At 33.5% G+C, this 25,775-nt stretch overlaps 2 protein-coding genes across 2 annotated transcripts; one reads left to right on the plus strand and one right to left on the minus strand.

The window, feature by feature from the left end:
* Positions 1 to 647: 647 nt before the first annotated feature.
* LOC132754468 (uncharacterized) lies at positions 648 to 24,162 on the plus strand. Its single transcript, XM_060745096.1, has 8 exons — positions 648 to 787; positions 1,643 to 1,759; positions 4,366 to 4,479; positions 18,872 to 18,982; positions 19,636 to 19,785; positions 19,964 to 20,139; positions 20,824 to 20,934; positions 23,721 to 24,162. Exons 1-8 carry the CDS (start codon positions 715 to 717, stop codon positions 23,829 to 23,831), a joined length of 963 nt encoding a protein of 320 aa, XP_060601079.1. The 5' UTR covers positions 648 to 714; the 3' UTR covers positions 23,832 to 24,162.
* Positions 4,718 to 10,708, minus strand: LOC132754467 (adenosine receptor A1-like). The gene is made up of 2 exons (XM_060745095.1): positions 10,467 to 10,708; positions 4,718 to 6,987 (listed from the first exon to the last, which is right to left on the minus strand). The coding sequence occupies exon 2, from the start codon at positions 6,729 to 6,731 to the stop codon at positions 5,688 to 5,690; it is 1,044 nt and encodes a 347-aa protein (XP_060601078.1). The 5' UTR covers positions 6,732 to 6,987; positions 10,467 to 10,708; the 3' UTR covers positions 4,718 to 5,687.
* Positions 24,163 to 25,775: the final 1,613 nt, after the last annotated feature.

The following is a 25,775-nucleotide window of genomic DNA, read 5'->3' on the forward strand; positions in this document are numbered from 1 at the left end:
GTTACTAACAGATAAGCAGTCTAAGATATCGACGGGATCGTGATTTAGTGGGATGTTTCAAAATTGATTAGACAAGGTGTTAATACTATTATCAAATATATGTAAACTGTAATACCTATAACACAGCATTGAAATTTATGACTCCATGATAGTTTGTTGACTGGTACGGTGTCGTGATTTTTTTTGTCCTAACCCGCGATGCACGATGGTAACATTGCATTTCACCATCGTACCATCAAAATAAAAAATCAAGTTTGTCCAAACGAAACATCGAAGAATAGAATAGGGATTTAATCACAAGGTTCTCATGTTGATACAGATGTCAAAACAAACACGTTGTTAGAACAAGGATGTAAGATATATTTTTCATTTGTGAAATTTTATGTTGTCAATCGCAGTTTGCACATTTATCAGGACGACCTTTGTAAATAATTAGCAATCTGTTATTAATGCGGGAATTGTTGCGATAATTTTAGAAACCTTTCAACTTTGTTTGTTATTTCTACCTTAAAATATGTCATCACTTTCCATTAATTGCCAAAATGATGAAAAAAAACAAAACAATTTGAATATACACTCCAATTTGTAAGTATATTCATAGAATGTATGATGCAAAAGTGAATATTCAACCCTCCTACAGCAATACTTTTTCATCGACCCATTCTTTGCATGTCATATGGGGATACAATTTTATTTTAAGTTTTAACATTAAAAATGCTTCTTTTTGGAATAATATGGATATTTCTACTAGAAAACACATTGTGTTTTGTAAATTCAGATACTATAGGTAAGATTATTATTTAATAAAAACGATTTCCTCTTCTCGTATTTTCCATACCGGATAGACCTTTGACGTAAATTTTAAAATCTGTGACCAAGTTGTTAAGGTCATTAACTTCAAATCGGTTACCCTGTACCGATGTGGCTAAAACAAACCTTTCAGGGACTCACTCTAGAGTTTTTGTGTGTTTTTGAGTTTATTTATACTCGCCACCGGTTGCCCATATGGGCGAGTCCTTCAGAAGAGTGTTAGTCATTTTAGATTTTGGAGGATAGTGCAAGGTACAAATACAGAACGATGCCCCAATTCCAGAAGCTTCACCTGGTTCTTTAGCCTGACAATTTTTAAGCACTCATACACGGGACCTCGATTTAAAGTCTCATCTTAAAGACTGATTAGTAATTTTAGTTGGCCAGCCCGGGAATCGAACCCACTATGTCGAGATTTCAAGTCTCGCGCTCTTACCGATTGAGCAATGCGGGCTGGGCAAGTTTTTCATGTGATTATCAAGATATATATATACTGTCCACTGGTACTTGAAAAAATATCTGAAGTTTTCATCAACGCGAAAAGTTGATAAGTCGCCATATGGCAAAATCAAAAACAACGACGGGATTAAAAAATATGGAAAATTCGAAAACAGAAACAAACAATGGTGAACACTATAAACATATTTTATCTCTAAGACGTTAACTCGACATTCACAAAATTGAAGGCCAAATAGAGAAAATAATACATTTTATCACTCTGAATTTGGGCTAATGAACATTAACTCAAATATTATTTATATTTCTTGTACAAGTATAAATAAGTCTTTTAAATAAAAGGGAAATCTGAATAATTATTTTTTTTGTTTTAAAGCTGTAACAGATATCACACCACAATATTGCGCAGATACCTCGGAGGAGGATTGTTCTAAAATCGATTGTAGCTGGTCAGAGGCGAAGAAATTTTGTCCAAAGAAATGTGGAGAATGTCGTAAGTGTATTTCATATTTAAGAATTTAAGAATAAAATATACTTACATAGACAAAATTAAAGATAAGTACATGTATGTGTACAGTCTTGTTTGTATTCAATGGAATTACTTTCCTTACCAAGTAGGCATTAGTGAAAACATTTTTTAATTTGATATCTGGCCCCTCTCTCACGACAGTGTATACGATAAGTATAAGTTTGCAAAAATGATTTACAAAACATCCGGAATAATATACAATTGTACTTAATCTGAATATAACATGACCTGTGCGTAGGAATGATTTGGTAATGTATCTGTAATGAGCACATTTTTGCGCGGAGCTTCTCAATTGCTGCATTGCAGCAACATTTGTACTTGTATATAAAGACATAACATTAATATATTCACAATTACAAATCTAGTATAAAGTAGGTCTCAATGAATAAAACAATATCAAAATGTTTCAATGGAAACTTTATGAATTGTTAAGAGAAATACTGATCATTATATCATTTATTATAATACTGCACGTTTGTAACGTCGCTTTTCATCGGATAATCGTGACGTTTATATAGTTTTATATACACGGCTGTTGTCGATTCATGAAGAAATCTTACTTTTTTCTCTAAAAAATGATGTTTGCTGTATTATAAATTCGTTATTAAGATTGTTGACAGGTTATATGGCTGTATATAAACGGCTGTTTGCAATATAACCCTCGCCTAGCGGCTATGGTTATATTTACAAACAGCCGTTTATATACAGTCATATAACCTGTCAACAATCTTTATAGCTAATAACATAACTAGGAAAGTGTCATTTGTTAAACTTTACATTCTCAAAATGTTACCAACTTAACGTATACCAGGAACTTAGACAATTTGTTGGCTTACATGAAGACTTGTTTTATCAGTGCAATTTATTAGTTTAGTTTATCCATGTCTTAGTCATATACAGTACACAGTATACAATATATACTGTATATTATGGAACGCCGTGACTGTCTTATGCTATCAATGTTTTTGATATCTTGTGAAATGATGATATTATTTTGTAATTTAAGCATATTAACATGTGCAATTTACATCATATCTTGTCTAAAGACAATGCTGACTTGTTCAAACAGTATGTTAACTTGTCAAATAATCATTATGACATGTGCAGACAAAATGTTAACTTGTCAAAGTATCATGATGACTTGTGCAAACGACATGTTAACTTGTCAAAATATCATGATGACTTGTGCAAACGACATGTTAACTTGTCAAAATTTCATGATGACATGTGCAAACAGCATGTTAACTTGTCGAATTATCGTGATGACATGCTCATAATACCTTAACAAGTTAACATGTGTTTTGCACAAGTCATCACGGTTCTTTGACAAATTAACATGTTGTCTGCACAAGTCATCATGATAATTTGACAAGTTAACATGGCATTTGCACAAGTCATCATGATACATTGACAAGTTAGAATGGCATTTGCACAAGTCATCACGATACTTTGACAAGTTAACATTCTGTTTGCACATGTCATCATGAAATTTTGACAAGTTAACATATCGCTTTCACAAGTCACCATGATACTTGGACAAGTTAGCATGTTGCTTTTACATGTTATCACGATGATTTGACAAATTAACATACTGTTTGCACATGTCATCATGAAATTTTGACAAGTTAGCATGGCATTTGCACAAGTCATCATTATACTTGGACAAGTTAACATGTCGTTTGCACAAGTCATAATGATACTTGGACAAGTTAACATGCTGTATGCATATGTCACAACGATAATTCGATAAGTTAACATGCTGTTTACACATGTCATCATGGAATTTTGACATCTTAGCATGGCATTTGCACAAGTTATAATAATACTTTGACAAGTTAACAGTACGTTTTGACATGTCAGCATGATACAAAATAACATGTCATTTGCACAAGTCATCGCGATTCTTTGACAAGTTCACATGTTGTCTTCACAAGTTATCATGGTAATTTGACATGTTAACATGCTGTTTGCACAAGTCATCATGATACTTTGACAAGTTCACATGCTGTTTGCACATGTCATCATGATAATTCGACAAGTTAACATGTTGTTTGCACAAGTCATCATTATAATTTGACAAGTTAACATGGCGTTTGCACAAGTCATCATGACACTTTGACAAGTTAACATGCTGTTTGCACATGTCATCACAATAATTCGACAAGTTAACATGTCGTTTGCACAAGTCATCATTACATTTTGACAGGTTAACATGCTGTTTGCACATGTCATCACAATAATTCGACAAGTTACCATGTCATTTGCACAAGTCATCACGATACTTTGACAAGTTAGCATGTTGTCCCCACATGTCATCATAATAATTTGACAAGTTAACATGCTGTTTGTACAAGTCAGCATGTTCCTTAGACAAGACATGATGTAATTGCACATGTTAACATGCTCAAACGACAAAATAATATCATTGTCTCACAAGATAACAAAAACATTGATAACATAAGACAGTCACGGCGTTCCATAGTATATGATCATTCTTTGAAATCTTGACGTGACTATGGATAGCTTATTATTTTTATACCTGTATATGAATATTCTTTGTTTATATAAAGGTATTTGTGAGGATACAAAGAAAGACTGCACGTTTTTGAAAGAAAATAATTTATGTAGATCCCACCAATTTCTACAGATAGCAGCCGATACCTGTCCAGGAAGCTGTAACTTTTGTAAGTATCATATATTATATTAAAGCATTTTTATTCACATCAATAACATGAGATATACGACTCCATGCAAACAAATACCCGCTGATTAACGGATTAAATGAAGCTCTAACATGATAGTTCTCTTCAAATAATAAGTAACGAATGTATTTCATTTCTAATTTTATCACTCCAAACAACACCAGTTAAATGCGACGACAGCAGTACTACTATATACATGTACATTCAGTGTCTGTATAAATAGACGGTCAGTATGAGTATCAGGATCATGCTAACAAAGTTTTGGCCATATAAGATGTTTAAGTTGACATGTATTCGAAATTAGAATAACGTTGTCTATAGTCCACAATTTTTTAAAGATAAAAACGACAACATATTGTCTGCAAACACAGACAACTTAAAAAATAGTTAAACAAAACATTTTGTGAGGTTCTTATGTGAAAAGTTAAGTTCATTTAAAATATAAAATAATTAATGGTTATTTCTAGTGAACCGCATGTAAATGGAATGCCATATTCTGTGTTGCATATATCATCATATTTTATAGATTACTCATGAAAAGGTCGTATCAGATCCGAATTGCAAATTATGAAAAAGTTGTCCAAACCATGCATAATTAACAATACATGCAATTTGCATTGCATTTAAAAAAATGAGCTGAGTTTCGGAGTTACTTATGTATTAGCTTGAGGTCCCAAAATAGGAATTGCTATACCACGTGACATTTTGTGTTCTGCGTGTATAAAACCTTTTCTTTCATATTTTTAATAGGATAAAGTGTAGAGTCTGTCCCTTCTAGAGAAAAATCTCGAAGTCCAACCTACGCTAAGAAACTAAACAAATAGTAATTTAATGCTAGGAGTTGATGACAAAATTTACACCAATATATCAAGCAAAAGTCCACCTAAATTTAGTGCATTTATCAATATAAAAGTAAACAATACATTATTTATATTACTTATTATTATGGTTGTAGAAACTGAAAATACAAAATCGGATTTGGTTATAATTGGGCATTTTTCAATTAATTATGGTTGTCAGACCCGAGATGTTCCGAATGATTTAATTGTTCATTGAAATGATAAAAAATGGCGGAAAGATCTAATCGCCAGGATGACACCACCCTTTGAGTGCAAAGGGAAATTTAAACACAAATGATGAATTCATTTTGAAATCAACCAAGTTTTTAATGAACTAACTTTTATTTACACTTATCTTAAAAGTTTCTTATAGCTTAACAAGTTTACAATGTTCTGCTGCTGACTCTCAATATCCAGGTTACCTGAAATGTTTGCCACGCTTCTTGTACTTTGTATTTGTGAATTTCCAGCATTGGCTGTTGTATGTGTTTCATTAGTAGTCTGATTACAAAACATTTTCTTAAATGCGCTTTTAAAATTACCGTTACTGTATGCATATAGGAACGGGTTTATGGCGGAATTAGCATGACTCAGCACTATCGTTGCTAGTAAAAGTTCTACTGGGCTAGAACAATTTGTGCACATCAACGTTATAGTATTGAGAACATGTATTGGAATCCAAGAGATTGCAAATAATAAAATAACAATAGCAAGTGATTTTGCGGCTTGAATTTCTTTTTTAAATTTTGTTAAACTACTTGACGTGCTGTATTGCGGCGATGGGATAGTCAGAGCTGTAATCCTAGACATGTGCTGCCGCACAATTATGAAAATATAACAATATATAGCAATTATAATAATCAAAGGTATCACAATACATCCAAAGAAATGGAAATACACTGTATATTCCATGTCTATAACAGTTTCAAAATTACAAGTCCAATTTTCGTTACGTTTGTCCTCAAGATTCCATCCGAACAATGGTATTAATCCGATAACCATACCTAGAAACCATACTCCAGCATTTACCAGCAAAGAAAGCTTAATATCTAGATGCTTCGTGTATGCAAACGGATGTTTGATCGCAAAATATCTCTCAAATGCCACGGCTAACAAGTTGAAAATAGACACTTGTGTGAATGCAACAATAATCGAATTTGTAAAAACACAGCCAGAAAAATTATGAGGTAGTCCTAAATAGCTTAAAGCTGCCAATGGAGCGACGACGACCCCAACTAAAAAATCTGCCAACGCCAAGCTACCAATGAAACAGTTTGTAACTGTCTGCAGTCTGCGATGTTTTAAAATAGCTAATAGAACCAATCCATTTCCGCCGCACGAGGCCACGCCAATAATCACTTCCGCACTGATATAAACAATACTGATTGTATCCATATAAATATGTCAGCAATGTCTTCACTTTTCACAATTTTCACTAGAACTGATCGATATTGAAGGAATTTGTGTGCATCCAATAACTTAATTTTGATGATATACAAACGTTAACTAGATTAAATTATTTTATTACGATATATATATCACTGTTACACTTACAGTTTACTATAGTATATTTTTCTATGTCATCCGTCAATCAACCAGAAGGCTTCAGGCAATTCAAATAAATACTAGTTTACTTCCTGTCTTTTTAGCTCTGAAATATAATTATATTTGACGTTGTAATAGTGCTATATTATAAGACAATGTATTCTGAAGTATTTATTTATGTATCTAAATAAATGTACTAGAATTCCGATGATTGCTTATAGACCATATTCATAAAATTATTAGATATCTACGGTGGCATAGAGGTGACATTTGCAGTTTTATTTTATCTCGTGGCCACGACTTATTATCTTGAGGCCTCAAGATATTATCTCGTGGCCACGACTTATTATCTCGTGGCCACGACTTATTATCTTGTGGCCTCAAGATATTATCTCGTGGCCACGAGTTATTATCTTGTGGCCACGACTTATTATCTCGTGGCCTCAAGATATTATCTCGTGGCCACGACTTATTATCTCGTGGCCACGAGTTATTATCTTGTGGCCTCAAGATGTTATCTCGTGGCCACGACTTATTATCTCGTGGCCACGAGTTATTATCTTGTGGCCTCAAGATATTATCTTGTGGCCTCAAGATATTATCTCGTGGCCACGAGTTATTATCTTGTGGCCACGACTTATTATATTGAGGCCACGACTTATTTTCTCGTGGCCACGAGTTATTATCTTGTGGCCACGACTTATTTTAGCCAATGAAAATGGTCGTTTCATCTTGAACAAAATTTAATATCACACTGGCAATAGCAGTCACAGGAGGGGCGTGTCAATCACCACCATATATTTACTTAAGTTCACGCATTTTCCCAGAGACGTGCTGAATTTCAGTAAGGCTTATCAGTTAGTATATCACTATAAACTGTATTGACCACATTAACACGTCCACTGAGTAGAGTCTTGTCATCACTAATTGGCCCTCTGTATTCTTATCTTATGGTCCTAACGTTTAAGGATCAAGTTTCTATAGATGCAGTTTTTCATAAAATACACTCACTTTTATAAGTGGTCATCACCAGTAGGAAGTTAGCAGTAGTATTGAGCAGTAGCAGTAACAAAATTATAAAACATGAAGTTGGCAGTAGCAGTAGCACAGAAGTAGCAGTGACAAAATTATAAAACGTGAAATTGGCAGTAGCAATAGCACAGCATAAGCAGTACCAATCAAAGAGGAGATCTTAAAAGAATTGACATATGTCTTTGAAACTTGTATACTAGTATGTCAGTTTTTATAATAAAGAAAAAGATTCAGATAACCCGTCAAAGATACTCATTTATCATTGTGATATTGTAGTATATCTTCAATAATAACTATCTAGATACAAGTCTTTAATGGGATTCGAATCCACAGGGAAAAGGGGCAATTTTTTTCCATGAACGACCTTAAAAGTATACATCAACCGCATATATTTCTTAATTAAATCTCAATTAAATTAGATATACCGTGCTCATCATTGAAAATTAAAATCACAGATTTTTTTTAATCTATGGTATTCTAACTTAATGCGTCTAACTTGAATAAAGAAATCAATAAACTATGTACAGGAAGCTGCGTTCCTTATAACAGGTCAGGTAATCTTTACTTAAAAAACTGACAATATATATATTCATGGTGAACACCTATACTGTGTAGAATTTTAAACATAACATATCTACTATCTTTGAAGTCAAAACATGTTCATTATATGTTTACATGTACAAAGGGACAATGTAACAATTATCAATATTTTCTAATACTAAATTTAAGCAAAGTATATCTTTAAAGAAGAATGAAAGAAACACCTGATCATACAAAACAAGAAGAATAATAATTATAAAACGTTCCCTTTCTTCACCCGCCGCTCTTGTGAAACTGTGGCCAGTGTGATATAAGGTCTTATTGATATTAACTTTTGTTCAAGATGAAACGACCATTTTCATTGGCTGAAATAAGTCGTGGCCACAAGATAATAACTCGTGGCCTCAATATAATAAGTCGTGGCCACAAGATAATAACTCGTGGCCACGAGATAATATCTTGAGGCCACAAGATAATATCTTGAGGCCACAAGATAATAACTCGTGGCCACGAGATAATAAGTCGTGGCCACGAGATAATATCTTGAGGCCACAAGATAATAACTCGTGGCCACGAGATAATAACTCGTGGCCACAAGATAATAAGTCGTGGCCACGAGATAATATCTTGAGGCCACGAGATAATAAGTCGTGGCCACGAGATAATATCTTGAGGCCTCAAGATAATAAGTCTACGAGATAAAATAAAACTGCAAATGTCACCTCTATGCCACCGTAGATATCTAATCATGGACCTCATTTTAATAAAGCCTAAATAGTATATTGATAATTTAATCAGGTAGATGTAACCGGTAACCAAAAAGGATACAATATTTTTTCTTTAATCTTTCATTGAACAATACATAAAACTTAAGCATATACATTGCACATAGCCATACTAAAATATAATTGTTAGAGACTACTAAGCGTTATTTACGGACTTTTATCTCATTTTTTTTCAATAAAGGTTAGATATTTCTAGTTAACACTGCAGTCATTTATATTACATTACCAGGGGCAACTGATGTTAGTTTGTGTAATCCATTACTTTGTTAACAAAATATAATACTATAAAAACAAAATATAATTGTATGTTTTCTTTGTAAATTTGTTTTCCATGATCAATAAAACATGTCACAAAGTTTTGAAAGCGTTTGCTTCTATAAAATCGTTTACACCCGGTCAAATACCGTAAAAATGATTCTTTTGCAGTGTATTTACGGTTGGCAAGTTGTAAAGCTTGGATGTAAACATGCAAAAAACTGTATTTATAAGTAAATAGTGTGACAACTGTTTATTATATATATATAAATATACGTCATATGTAGATAGGCTTCTGATAAAAGTATAAAAGACATTATTATGAAAACATGTTGCTTGCCATGACCTTAAATCATGCGCAATTCGTCTTGACTCATAATAATCCCAAAACAAGTGACATTTATAATTGATATACATCGGGGATACAATTTAAAGCTGTGTTTAATGAAGCTGTTTGACACGATGGTACTGGAAATAATTTTTCGACATTAATGTTTCTTTTGGTGTAGGTAAAGACCGATAAAAAACGTGTTTGCGAAATTTCAGATCGTTCCTTCACTCCGTTTTTCCAGAAAATTATTCTAATTTAAGATGAAAAACGTTCCAACGCTTTTCACTCAAATCGGGCTGAGAACACAGTACAAAATATGCTTGATCTAAGTAAGAAATTCAACTTAATGAAATTAGGCTTTTGGATCTTATATGAGCTCTTCCTACCACCCACCTCGCCTGCTTAAATCAAAATGCTTCCATCAAATCAAGGAAAGTTGACATCTACTCTAATATTGTTCTTTAAATTACTAATAAACAATAACGACTGAGAAAGATGGATCTATACAGATTGTACAAAATGCAGAGAAGGTAAAAATCTAGCTAATGATGCAAAATTTCAGAACAGAATTCGTGAACTGCTTGAGAATCATTATAGATACTTTAAAATTGCATATCCCTCTTGAAGATATAACAATCTTACCTCATTACGTCATGTCGATCACTATTCCGACACAAGAAAATTTCCGCGTTTACAGTTTTTAATCTAATTCTGTCTCTAATTGGGGAAATTAAAATAAAAAAAAAATTAAGAGAAATCTTTGTCAAGAGAAATCTCACTCTCTCCTAACGAATTTAACACGATTAATAATAGCTATGAAATAATCGAGTGTACTTCAAACAAGTAAGAATCTGTTGTTAGGTTGTCATCTGCGTATCCGTGGAACAAGTATTGGTGATTGTTATACTTTAAATATCCATTTCATTTATCTATAAATTATAGCGTTTAGTTCACATTATCTGTTGTAAGATAAATACGTTTTTTTCAATAGACAAACAGAAGAGACAATATGAACGACGCTACAACACACGATCATTATTGATATGTCTGAAAACCCCCTGTAATGACTGCCCGAATATGAAAGTTCTTTGGCAAATTATTTTGCAAAAAAATCATATACCTGTATTTCTTAGAAAATATCGACTTTCGCATTATTTGTTGTAAGAATAATGAATTTTAGATACATGTATCTAGTTAGAACAAGAACAGCGCATGTCATTACAATATGACGCATATCTCACAACAGAAAGGAGTGTTTGAGTCATGTTACATAAACTACGTCCATAACTGTTGCCTCCTTCAATAAAAGAAATCAGAAATGCCTCATTTTATAGAAAAATCAAAACAGTTTATTAATTAAAGGATTGCTTTGCCTATTACACTTCATATTGATATTTCTTGTAACTTAAATAAACTATAGTTGGTATTATATGCATATTGTGTCTTTCGCTTTCTGTAAATCACCACATGATATAACATTTTTTACAGCAAAATGTGTAATCTTTATTTTTTCCCGGCCAAAGGCCGAACTGTTTTCGTGAAATTTACAGGGAAGAACTTAAAAGAAGAAGAGTTTTTATTGGTCATTTTAAAAATACAAAATGAAATCCGGGAATCTCATTGGCCATTCTAAAATAAAATTTAAAAGGATAGTTCGTGTCATTCTAAGATACATGTGGTTCTAAACTAAAATATAAAGGATAATTCTTGACATTATAAAATAAGATGCAAAGGATAGTTATAAGATAAATGTACATGATAGTTCTTTAACTTTTTAGTTACATTGCTCAGATATTTAAGTTCTGTTCAACAATACTTCTTGCATTCAGATCTCATTACATTTTCAGTGATCAGTTTATTTTACGTATGAACTTACTGAGTTTATTTTATACAACATCTGAAATTTAAATTTTGTTCAAAAATAACGAGAATAATATCAGAACTTATCAGGTACCCTTAGTTTATGCTGTTCAATAATGTCTAATATATTATATGATTATTGGTGTGTTCAATTGATATAATATTTATATTTTTTATATATTTTTGCATATAAATCAAGTAGATCTTCTATTTATAAAAATAATTGCTTTACCGACAGCGTAGATAATGTTGTTTGAAATTGCCGAGTATCTTTTTTAAAGATTCTTCTTGTTTATTTATTTATTTGTTTAAACAACCGCAGAATTATGACGAGAAAAAATGAAGAAGAAAAAACAATATCTTCTATAGGACGGCGGTTGTCTTTACACCAACAATCTCTGCCCTATTCCGTGTCACCTATATGTGAAGAACAATGTAACTAAATAGATTAAAATGTGCGTATTACAACATTATCGTAAGACGTTGTGCACTATTGACGTAAATAAAGAAATATATAGAGGATATTTGTTTGTTTGTGTGTAAGATGAAATTTTATTTCATCGAGTGGGCTTTAAAAACAGTATTCTCACGAGTGGCGTAGCCACGAGTGAGAATACTGTTTTTAAAGTTCACGAGATGAAATAAAATTACATCTTACACAACAAACAGACAAATTTTCTTTTTATTTTATGCTTAAAAACAAGTTAAAACGAAATTTCCATAATTTTAACGTTAATATTAAAATCTGTTTCCCCCGTTGAGAGCCCCATTTAGATGGAATTTCTCATTTAAAACAAGAAGTCTTGAGCTGAAAAATAAGTCCGCTAATCAAGGTTAAATGACGGTGATATTTATTCATTTTATTAAAAAAATATGATTGATCGCTTGTTTTAATAATAAAAACAATTCTTGTAGGAGAAAAAGTCCAACCATCCATCCATATTTCTGTTACTTACTGCGAATTTATATTAGACCTGGCTTTGTAAAATGTAAGCGGCAGCCATTTTTTAAAGTTGTGTATTTCATGGTAGGAAAATAATTGTGTAAGATTCAGAAGGATATAATTTGGATTTGTTAGTCATACACCTTTTTAAAAGAAAGAAAACTTATTTGAGGATTGTAACTGACAAAAAATAAGTGTTGACAGAGGTGAAAACATTCAGAAAAGGAGCTAGGAACTTGGAAGCTTGCTAAGGAACGCTGGGTTCACTGGGGTTGTTTTACTTATTTTACGAGTGATGGCTGTCAATGCTTTTCAATTTTTCATAAAGCATACGGCAGTTATTGATTGTAGGATACTTAAATATGCCCAAATGTCATCAAGAGCAGTTTTGCATGGGGAAGGAATGTATTTTGCAGACTGTAAAAACGAAACAAAAAAATTTAGAGACGAAATTTGTTGATTGGAATTTGAAGGAATTGAAGTAAGTTTTCTCTCTTTATTACTTTTGACATTTAAGTTATTTATCTATTTCAGCTTTGCTATTTCTTTTAACAGCCTGACATTGTCAGAATTGTCAGTAAAAATAAAATTGAGGTACCACATGGGGAAAATCTTAAAAAAGTAGTTTCGTCATTGAAAAAAGTGAAATTATATTTTGATAATTTTCACTGTGAAATTATCAAATATAATTTTCACGGATAAATCAGTAATCCACTGAAAAGCATAAAATAAAATAAAATAATAAAATAAAATGAAACGATGATATTTTTTGTATCAGCTTTCTTAGACAGTAGTTTTATCCGCGGTTTACCGGTTATGTAGGAAGACGATGCTTATGTTCGTACTGTAAAGATGAAACATACATTCACATCATTCAGATACACAGAACACACAGGAACAGGAACAACGGACAAATGGATACTGGAAATCCAAGAGAGGGCATAAAAACTTTGGATCTCTGTGTGTAATATATGTTGTAGGAACAACTGTTGACTGTAGATACCTTGAATGGTAGGAAAAAACAGACAGACACATATGTTAATTGATCAATTCATTACATAGATATAGCATATTTATTAATTTATGTTTCAAATACAATTTAGAACAGTGTAAATGCGATGGTTTATCAGTTAAATCATCAAATACGCCCGATAATGAAATCAACAGTAATTCATGTTACGAATGTAATATTGAACAGCGTAAATAAGATTACTTTTACGGTAAATTAAATAAAATACGTCTGAGTATTATAATATCATTGACAACAATTATAACTCGGATCCTCTGCCTTCATTAGAGTGTAACCTTAAGTCAAACAAAATCACAAAAAAATACTACTAGGTATTAATTTTCTAATATTTTCTTTATAATACGAGTAGATTTAAACTATACTCAACAAAAATAGAAACCTGGCACATTGTTTCTTTTAAATATTTTCTAATCTGTGATTTAAATCAAAACATGTGTAGTGAGTATTCGTGTACTATAGATACACTATACATGTTTTTTGTTTTGACCGCGTATTGTCGGTAGAATGCAGCTAAGCGTAAAATTTTAGTTTTTGCACGTGAACCCCGTGCATGCTGAACGATGTCAGATAGACAGTGATGTAAGGCACTATACATGTGTTCAGTAACAATTTAGTGTTATTCACACCTAAAGTTGATAGCTTTCACAATGCCACGTTTATCAGAAGCAGAGAGAAATCAAGCAATAGGAATGCTGCTGGGTGGGGCATCTGTTGTTGACGTGAGTAGAACGTTTAACTGCAGTCGCAACACAGTTCATGAACTTGTAAGACGCTATAGACTTACAGGTGATGTGCACGATCGTCCAAGGCCAGGTAGGCCAAGGGCAACTACCCAAAGGGACGACCGTGCAATTGTTTTAACTCACTTACGTGACAGGTTCAGACCGGCGACCTTGACCGCGCCCGCGTTTAACGTAACTGCACAAACCATTCGCAATCGGTTGCGCGCACAACAACGCCCGATTAGAGCGCGACGCCCATATACAGGCGGTATTCTCACTTTACGCCATCGTCAGGCCCGTATTAGGTGGGCACGTGCGCACCGTCACTGGCGGCGACGTGACTGGAATACTGTCCTGTTTTCAGACGAGTCTCGTTACAATCTCAGTCATGCCGACGGCCGTGTAAGAATTTACCGTCGAAAGGGCGAAAGGTTTGCACCTGTTTGTGTATGCAGCATGATCGTTTCAGTGGTAGAAGCGTCATGGTATGGGGTGGGATAATGGGTGGACAAAAGACCCGGCTTATTATTATTATACACTGCAACTACAACGCCCAGAGATACATCAACGAAGTCTTGAATGCCGAGGCTATTCCGTTTATGCAAAGAAATGGTCCCGTTGTGTTTTAACAACACCCGTCCTCACACTGTGAGGATAACTCACGCTCGTTTAGCTGCAGCCAACGTCAATACCATGCAATGGCCAGCAATATCTCCAGATATGAATCCGATAGAGCATATCTGGGATGTGTTTGGCAGAAATGTCAGAAGACATCATGCCCCACAGAATATCCTCCAACTGACAAATGCATTGATAGCGGAATGGAACAATCTTCCAAATAACCTTGTTGAACGTTTCGTCAATTTTATGCATCGACGCGTTGACGCACTGCTTAGAGCCAGAGGTCGCCGTAACCGATATTGAAATAAATGAAAAAAATCGCATGCATTTTAAAACTGTTAATGAAATGATTAAAACCTATCTGCACGTAGTCAAAACGTTATAGCCACAAAATTGATAAATTGAATTTGACACTTTCCTTAGAACTAGCGTAATTTAACAAACTTAAACATAATTAATAAACAACAAAATGCATATCAATGTTATGCATGCATCTCTTTTTCATGCTTCCGTCATCGATTTCATGAAAATAATAACAAAATATACACTGTCAGGTTTCTATTTTTAGTGTATATTCTGCATTAAATAACGAAAAAAAAGTTCTCTGTTAAAACGTATATCGTTCTTTGTATCAGCTGAAATGATAGAAACGTCTTACAGGGCCTATTCTTACCTTGTTTTGATAATTATTGTATTATAATGTATATGGAATAACAGAAATTAATTTGAAAAGACGCATGAATTGCAAAAACGCACGCGAAAGAAGATGTGTGACCTGCTTATAAATACGACCTTTAAATGAAAATAATTAAAATATCTTCATTTAGAATTTTATTTAGAGTCGGTTTTGTATGCATGTATATATATTTTTTTTATCTTAACAATTATAAACGTTTCGGTCGCTAAGGCCGCCATCGCTTATTAGCCTATTGATAACGATACTCAAATGTCGTATGTTTTGTGACTTATTTCTCCAAATGTTAGTGTGGTTATTTCGAATCAAAATTCTTGCAAAGTCAAGTTTTTTATCCTTGATTGAAAAACTTTAAAAACATTTGCATATAATATTTGTACAATCAGTACTTAACATGGCCAGAAGTTTCTTAACAGAGTCCTTTAGATGTATGTTTTAAATGTTACCCAAATATCATTGGGAGGTATAAAAATCAGAAATACAATCACCATCTACTCGATGTACGTGTGTAGTACTGCCGTTGTCGCATCTATAACTGTTGTTTTCTTTTCCGAGTGTGTTGATAAAGACAATGCGTGATAATCGGGATCGATTTAAGAATTCCTATTGACAAACAAATACATTGTATTACCAAATCCGAAACATCTTCGACAGACGGGTATTTTTGTTTATTATACCTCATATGGCGTTATCTCGACCCCAAGGGCGGGTAATCTATACAGATGTTCTTGTTATAGTTCTTTCCAATGACCGCCAAATGTTTTACAATATTAAAGCTCCATGCTATAATCAAAGCACAGAAGGCGCTGAATTTGTTTAGGTCTCAGAATGTCAGAAAGGTGAAGGTTGTGAGATATAAACCAATTTGTTTTTGTATAGGCCGCCAACGTTGTTTCCAGTGTTATAACTGTAGTAAATTAGGTATAACGCTTATTGCATCACTGATATTCAATTAATTCAATGTTTTTTGGCTGAAAGAATTAAAAAATAAAGAAACATGAGTTGCCTTAACTGGGATTTCATCCCCAGACCTTTTGCTTCCTACACGAGCGTGTAACTCCAGGACCAAGGGGAAGTTATAAGAAAATGACTTGAAGTACACCATATTATTCTTAATAAGGGTTTGTAATCCTTATTAAGTTCGAGATATTTTGTTCACTGTAAACCTGTTGTTTAACACTGATGTAAATAATCATGGAGCTCAATATAAGCATGTACATCTGTAAAGAATGACACAATATTAGAAATCTTCGACCAATCGGGAACTATTTTTTCTTCCCAGAGAAGGCTTGGAAATCAATGCGCCTGTCATTTGACAATCTTTACGCAGTGATCTCCCCTTATTTTTTCGGCGTTAGTGTACTTATAAAGGGAAGTAACCGCTTCGAGGAGTTCGGACTACTTTCGCATTTTGCAAATAAGCATATCAGCTTTTCACAACCATTATTTGTTTGGTCTGACGACCCAAACAAATGACCAATTGGTTAGTTTATTTTATAGTGAAATAATGTTTGTTTCCCAAACTTTGACTAAAACTAAGATATTTGCATATGAACATTGACCTACAAATGTTAAAGTGATAATCTGTTTATAAATTATAGCAGAGAACGGTTTTCAGGAAAAGCTAAAATATCGCCTGCCTACTGTGCAAGTAGGGTTTTGAATTTATTTATCTGAGATTAAGCAAAAAAGCACGAAAAGTGTGATTTGTTGTTAACCCATTACTTCATTAGCATTTTGTGAAAAATTGCTGTTTTTCATTGAAAAGTCTCCCTTACAAGTTCAAATTGCTATAAAACTATAAAAACTTCTTCAATACTAATCGAACTTGGCACACATGTTGACTCGACCATTGCCTTTGTAACAACATGCTCAGTCTTAAATTTCCTGTTACCATGGCAACGAGGGGACATCTCAAAATTGCCCAAAATCACTATTTTGCATTGATTTTTTCCATCAAAATTGATTTCAAAGTGCTGCAACTTCTCAATGGATTCAGATAGAGTCAAAGGCTTTTCAGTGTTGGTTACACGTTACCTTATGATCGACCTGGGGTCATTTTTAGCCTCTCACAAGTCCAAAATTTTCTTGGCGATGAGGGGGACTACCGCCCCCTTCACCCCCCCCCCAACAGAAGGGGGCACATCCCCCTTCTGGCAACCCCCTGATGTACCTTTTGGATGGGGGCGGCGCCGAAAAAGTGCTCACTTTTTTATCAACATTTCTCAAACGAAAACATGTGTTTGGAGCCCAAACAGGACATTTTTTCACCATCTGAGGCCTAAAAGAGGGCGGTCAAAAGTGCGTTGTTTCACGTATATATGAGGTAAAGGGTTAAGTCCTCGTTATAAGGACATTTTGTTTATCTATCAGTTCATTATGAGAGCGGCACAGCACCGGGTGAATGTAATCGACAGTGCAAATGTAAATAAACATCTAAATGCACACCTAATTATAAATAGAGTTTTTTTTTTTTGTTTTTTTTTTGGGGGGGGGGAGGGTGGGGGGGGGGGGAGACCGATATAAAAGTATTTCTTATGAAAGTCAAAGTTGAAAAATTGCACAAATTGCTTTTTTCGTAACTTTAATTACGGTTGTAATCCAATGAATCATTTTTAAATGCCTTGGACGATTTTTTTTTTTTTTGGTTTATTTATCGTACATAATAACTTTAATATGTTGGTTCGGTATAATAAAAAATAACACATGTCTCTCATGGTTATAGTGCACATTAGCAACCCTTGAACTAAAATAACACCCTCTCCGACTACTGAAGGCTCCCAAAGTCAGCAACATGTACGCTAGTTCTCGCTTCCAAAACTTTAAACAATTTTTCTTACGTCTGATGCGTCATAGTATATCAACGGATAAGCTGAAGACCTTAAGCTACATGTACGCTGCAAGATAATGTATTGGTTCTTTTATTCAAATAATGATAACAGTAAAAAACTGAGCGGTAGGTATTAAAAAATCAACTCCAATGGCTTAAAAATATACAATATCGCTAGGTTTGTGACGTCACATCAAAATATGTGCACGGCCGTGCACTGCCATTTTTAAGGAGTTGCAAAAGCGGCACGGGTATGCGATAACTTAGATAACTATTACAAATATTTGTTTTCTTTCCCTCCTTTCCCAATTTGAAAGCATGTTATTCTTCTTTAATTACACTTTCAGGTGTTCCGTGCATCGATACACAAGACCCGCAAATATGCCTCGGACTATCGAGATACTGTAACAACCAAATTAACGTTGCGGATGCATGTAAAAAAACATGTAACAAATGCAGTAAGCGTTTTTAAATCCTTACAAAATATACGCAAAATTTATTAGTTACTAAATAACACATTGATCTAGCTTTCTTAACTTTACGGACACTTATATCTATAGACGTCACATTATCATGCCACTCACCACGCACAGGCAATCGGTATAGTATATATATGGATGAAATTTTTAAAAACAAATTTTCTTTGTTGATTTATTGAAAATAAGATATTTTAAAAACATTTTGAATAAAAAAAATATTTTATTAGAGGAAAAAAAAAATTTATAAAAAATAAGTGGGCGTGGTCATGTACATGTATATTATCCAAGCCACGCACCGATTGCCTTTGTCACACGTAGCCATACTAGTCTGGTTCCCGGTCGTACTTTGCTACGTAAAAGTAACGATAGTGATAAGGGGCAGATAATCCAGACTACCAAAATACTACATCGGACCGACATCAAATCGATGTACTTTTCTATATCGGCCCAACTCGCCAACTTCACGCCGCCAGCTGCTGGCCGCCAACTTCACGCCGCCAGGCCGCTGGGCCGCCAACTTCACACATCTCCCAATGTTTGTAATTTTGAATAATTATCGGTACGACTTTCAAAGATAAATGAATAAAAGAAGGAAGCCTACTTTTAAATTTTGATATATTGTATATTTCCAGAAGCATACAATATGACAGAAATCATTGAAAAGTTTGGAGGTAACCAAATACAAACAACTAGCATGAAAAATTTATCAGCATCAACAACGACGTCATCAACAACGACGTCATCAACAACGTTTTCAACAGCGTCAAGCTCAACAGCCACAGGTAATTCGTATATCCTTCTCTTCAATGTAAAATAGTCCGAACATGTACCCGAGAGAATAACCAGTAACAAAATTTAAACAATATTTAGTCTTAAAAAATAACTAAATTATTCAAGTACAAAAAATAATTCAAACAAAAAAATTTAAAAAATGTTTTACAGATTATATTCCAATTTTAGCCCTTGTATCAAGAGACTGTGATAAGTTTGGTGTCATAAGTAGTGTAGCAAAAGGGAATTCGGTGTCCTACACTGGTACCTCTACCTGTCCTGACGGTGTTCACCAGCCAAGCGAGGCACTCGTACAAAAGTACTGCGGCGCTCCTAATACTTCAAGCTGGATTGACGGGGATAAGGTATTTTATTTAGAAATCATCCATGTTAAGGCAAATTTATCTATATTTATTTTCTTTCTGTTATACGGTGTTTATCTATTATGTTGTTTCTTTCTGTATGCTGTTTGTTTCTTTCCATTATATGGAAACTTTTAATTATTTTGTTTATCTTTGTTATATGGCGTTTAGCTGTTGTGTTTTTATCTTTCTGTACTATAAATGGTGTCTATTTATATGTTGTTTCTTGCTGTTATATGGAGTTTATCTATTTAACTGTTTCTTTTTGTTATATGGAGTTTATCTATTTTGTTGGTTCTTTCTACTCTTTGTCATTTATCGATTATGTTGTTTCTTTCTAATTTATGGCGTTTATTTATATCTTTGTTTTTCCTTCTGTCATTTAGAGTTTATCGATTATGTTGTTTCTTTCTATTGTATGGGATTTATCTATTATGTTATTATTTTCTGTTATGTAGCTTTTGACGATTATGTTCTTCCTTTCTGCTTCATTGACTAAATTTTTGGAACATTATAATGTTCATTGACTTATTTTTCTTCATAAATTTATATCAGATTTATTGACAATATTCATCGTAAAGAGTCTTTCTGCTGTTTGGAGTAAATTTATTATATTATACATTTAAATATGATTTACAATATACAGTCTAACCATATAGAAATACAGATAAATATTGAATACACTAGGTGGTCAAGAACTGTCAGAATGTTCCTCACTATACGGCGATAGCTGCTGTGACATTTGGAGGTCCTTCTGTAGCTGGAGTTTTCATAAAGTGCGAGTCCGGTGGATTCCAGGTAAATGTAGCAGATCTGTAAAATAACTCTGTACAAATACTTCATTGTTTTTCTTTCTTTCCTATACATGATGCCTATATCTTGTGTATGCATTATTTGATTTAAAATAAATTTGTCTACAATAAGCTAAACAATATACGCCCAATGGCAAATTTTAAAGAAGTGCCTTAATTAACAAATTAATTGTTGTTAATTGATCAGATGATGATTTTTCCATCAACTGTAAAAGAAAAAACATACAGTCTAATTTTTTAAGTTCCTGTATTTGGATATGCAAAATACAAACACATTGATGTTTAATTTAAACATATTTTTTTCTCCTTTCATTTTTTTTACAAGATGTACAATTCAAATATATAGAAAAAAGTAGAAAAATACATTTTGAAAGAAAAAGGGTTCGACCACTTATTACATTACACATTACTCATTCAGGGTAGTCCTTTTAAAGTAATTGTGTGGAAACCAATATTTTTTACAATGTGCTGAAACTAGAACTCCACGAGTCGGATGTGTCGCCTTGTGAACAATATAATTTAGGAGAAATGGCCAGGACAAAAATTAAATATGAAAATTAACAAAGGGCAATAACTCAAACAAGAGTGATCAGTGATCACATGTGTCGCCTCATGATGGCCAATTTCAGGTTGGGACAAGTTTTGTGACAGACGGACAGACAGACAGACAGACAGTGCACAACTAGACTTGGTATTGATCATTCCTCTAAAGTTTGGATAAAATTGCACCAGTAGTTTATGAGGAGTAGTCCGGACAAGCTTTTGTGTATCTGGCAACACACAAAAAAACACCTTTTTATCAAAGGGCCATAACTCGGCCAAAAATCATTCAACCGGAAAATCCCTGCAATATGCGCAAGGACTTGAGCTACAAAACAATCCTGTAAAGTTTCATTGAAATTGCATAAGTGGTATAAGAGAAGTAGTCCGGACAAACTATAAAAATTATTAAAGGGCCATAACTCTGACAAAAATCATTGAACCGGAAAATGCTGACAATATGCACAACTAGACGTGGTACTGATCATTCCTGTAAAGTTTGGATGAAATTGCACCAGTAGTTTATGAGGAGTAGTCCGGACAAGTTTTGTGACAGACGGACAGACAGACGGACGGACGGACAGACGACGGAGAAGTGATCCTTATATGTCGCCACTACTCCGTAGAGGCGACACAAAAATGGCATAACGTTTCCATTAATGAGTTGAATGCATTGAAAATCGAACTTGACCTTTTTCATTGGAACTTTACAGGATTGATTGGTAGCTCAAGTACTTACGCATATTACACGGGTTTTCCGCTTAAATGGCTTTTTGGTTGAGATTTGGCCCTTGAATTAAAAAGTGATTTTTTTGCCCTGCCAGCTACACAGAAGCGTGTCCAGACTATAAAGAAACTACTTTCATCCAAACTTTACAGGGAATGATCAGTACTCAGCCTAGTTATGATTTTTGTCAGAATTATGGCCCTTTAATGATTTTCTTTTTGGATTACTTCTCTTATACTACCAATGCAATTTAAATGAAACTTTACAGGATAGATAGGTACCTCGAGTACTTGCGTATATTAAACGGGTTTTTTTTTCCAGTAGAATGTTTTTTTTTTCGGCTGAGTTATAGCCCTTGAATAAAAGATGCGTTTTGCCCTGTTAATGGTTTTTGTGTCTCCTGCTACACAGTAGCTGCAACATGCAATTGGCTATCATAAGGCGACACATGTGCCTTGTTTGAATATTACATAACAGTATTCATTTCTATACCACAAGTTGTCAAATGAGTGTTACAGAAATACAGAACTATAGATATAGCACATTTAAGATTTTTAAGATTTTATTGATAAGCCTTTAGGCCTCCGGCCCATAAACATTTACAACATATATATAATATACATACATAAACAGTGAGTGATACAGACATGATTAAATACAAAACTAACAGTATTTCAGTATTCATTGAAAAATATCTAAGAAACCTTGTCTTTTATCTAATGCATAGAAAAAATACATTGCAGTGTTTCTAATTTCATTTTCGTTAGACATTAATGAATAAAATTTAGCAAGTGTTGGTAGCATTCTGTAATTTTCCGAAATATATTGGCAGCGTATATCATTATATAGAGGACAGATTAACATAAAATGGAACTCGTCCTCTATTGAAGTTTCACAATAAGGACATATACGTTCTTCTCTACTTAAGCCATAATGTCTACCTGTTTCAATAAGAAGATTGTGAACAGAGCATCTAAAAGAAGCAAAACATTTTCGAAATTTGACAATATCTAGGACATGTACATAATATTCAACTGTAAATCTTGTTTTATATGATGAATAATATGTCAATTTCTTATTAAGCATACATTTGGCACTCCAATTTTGTAGATATTGATCTTTTAGTCTATTGACATACAGATTCAAAAAATCATCATTAATAGTTTCATATTGGTTTTCCCAAATATAGCCAAAACCATTACTAAATAAATTTTCTCTGATATCTGAAACCCAATTTTTCCTACCTATTGTATCATACATGTAATATAATAGCATATTATAACATAATTTAGGATATCTATTGTTTGGCATTTTTAACAGTCTTAGCCAATATTTAATACAATTTTTTGATGAGTAGATATACATTGGGTATCGTCCCAAGTCACCCATAACTGCACATACACAACATTATTTCTTATAATTCACGCTGACTTAAGTTCAGTCAGATATCTTTGGATTAACTTTAAGCATAAATAAAAACGATGCATTTTTTCATTTTGTTTCAGGTAGCAATACAAACATGCCAATCACAGCTGCAACTTTACCATGTGTCCACTAATGCCACGGCAAACATTCCAACTTCTGATAAATTTGCTCTAATAAATTGGAAAAACTAAAATATGTTGTCTATATTAAATAGAGCTGGTGAGCAGAAAACATTAAACGTCTTCTCATTAACAAATGTTTCCATTATAGCTATACTTTCAGTTTCAACAAATGTCAAGGTCACTAAGGTTCGATGTCATATTTGAAATATTCATCATGTCAATTTTGTCATAGGAATTTTTTGTCCGAGAATGAATCAATTTTACAAATTAATAACACAAAATTTCAGCAAAATATAATTATTCGATCCTGTGGTCAAAGTCATTTAAATGAGAAAAGTTTTTTTTTGGTTATTGTTCTGAAGGAAGTATGAAGACAATCTGTTATTAAAAGTTAATGATTTTTATGAGTTCATGTTTTTATTTGACTTATTACACAGGACAGATTTCTAATAAGTGTTCTTTTGTCCAAGTATAAATCAGATCCTAAATAAATATCAAAGTTATGACCATTCAAGCAAAATTCACTAATATGACCTATTAAAGTGTCAACTTGGAGGTCAAATTAGAGTCAATATCAAGTTCAATTAATTCTTCTCGAATGACTTGTCACAATGAGTGTTGTGTTTGACCTTCTCCAAGACATTGACCTTCAGGTAGCTATAAGTTTACACTCCATCCATACACCAGTCATAGCAGAAATCAAGCAAAGTTTTAAACAAGAGCACTGAAAAAACCAAGCAATATACATGTAGTACATTGTACGCCCAAATGTTTTGCTTGAGTTATCAAAAATAATCTTTCAATTAGGGTAGAGACCCGATCAAGAAACTTGTCTGCAAAAATATTCTATCTTAATTAACCTTATTGGTACTGTATGACCTCCAGGGTGGAAGCATTTTTTACCCTAAGTGCATGATTCATAAAACATTTATAGAGGTCTGCTAGGCAATGCTAAATATCAAAATATAGAGGCATAGCAATTATCAACAAAAATATAAGATGTGTTTTCCGATACCTAAATCTAGTTAAAGCAAGTTATTAAAAGTAATCCCTGGGGCAAAGTAAATTTTGATCTCAGGAAGCCCAAACCTGTGTTATGCACACCTTCTCACAATAAGTAATACATGTATTTCTGTCAAAAAAAGTTTTAATTTCTTTCTATTGTTTCAAAAAATATGGAGCAGACAAAAAAAATGAAATACAAATACAAAATCTGATACAAAATGACTAAGCGTGACCTTGACCTGAGAAAGGTAAAACCAGTAAGACTTCGTCTTCACATTTCTGTTATGTAGTTTCAATTTCCTTCCACCTTTTCAAAAGATATAGACTGGACACGAAAACTCCTATATAAGTCTGCATAAATCAAGTTATCCCTTGGGTAGGGTCATTTAGATCTCGGGAAGCCGGGACCTGTGGTCGGCACACCGTCTCATTATAAGTCATATTTCTGCCATGTTTCAATGTCGTTTTATCTGTTCAAAAGAAACAGAGCTGACACGATATTTTGAAATCTGAACTTGAGAAAGGTCAAACCTGCGCTCCGCACATCCATTATGATTTACATTTCCGCAAAGTAGTTTCAATTTCCTTCAATCGGTTCAAAATAAAAAAAAACTGCTAACAGACAAACGGACAGATGAGCAGGTGCATATCATTATACGCTGAAATATTTTTGGGCCGGGCGTAAAAAAGTTATAGCTAATTTAAGCAAAATTGAAGGTCAATGTCATTTATGAGTCAAGGCAGTCTGGTCTACAGCATGTTTTGGCATACAACGTCAATGTGACCTAGCCTGTAGGTGGTTATCGACTGCCCAAGACCAATACTCCGACCAAAGGCGCATGGGCTGCCGAGTTATTGGTTTGAAACTGTTTTGGCATGAAAGATCAATGTGGCCTTTACCTTTAACCCTTGACTCAAAATAAAAAGGGGCCATCTAATACCCAAGACCAATGTTCCTATGAATTTTAAGTGTTCTATTTTTATGTCAAGTTATTGATAACAAAAAGT

This window comes from Ruditapes philippinarum, unplaced genomic scaffold, assembly GCF_026571515.1.
Source record: "Ruditapes philippinarum isolate M1 unplaced genomic scaffold, ASM2657151v2 ctg3576_1_1_1_1, whole genome shotgun sequence".
Classification (NCBI taxonomy): domain Eukaryota; kingdom Metazoa; phylum Mollusca; class Bivalvia; order Venerida; family Veneridae; genus Ruditapes; species Ruditapes philippinarum.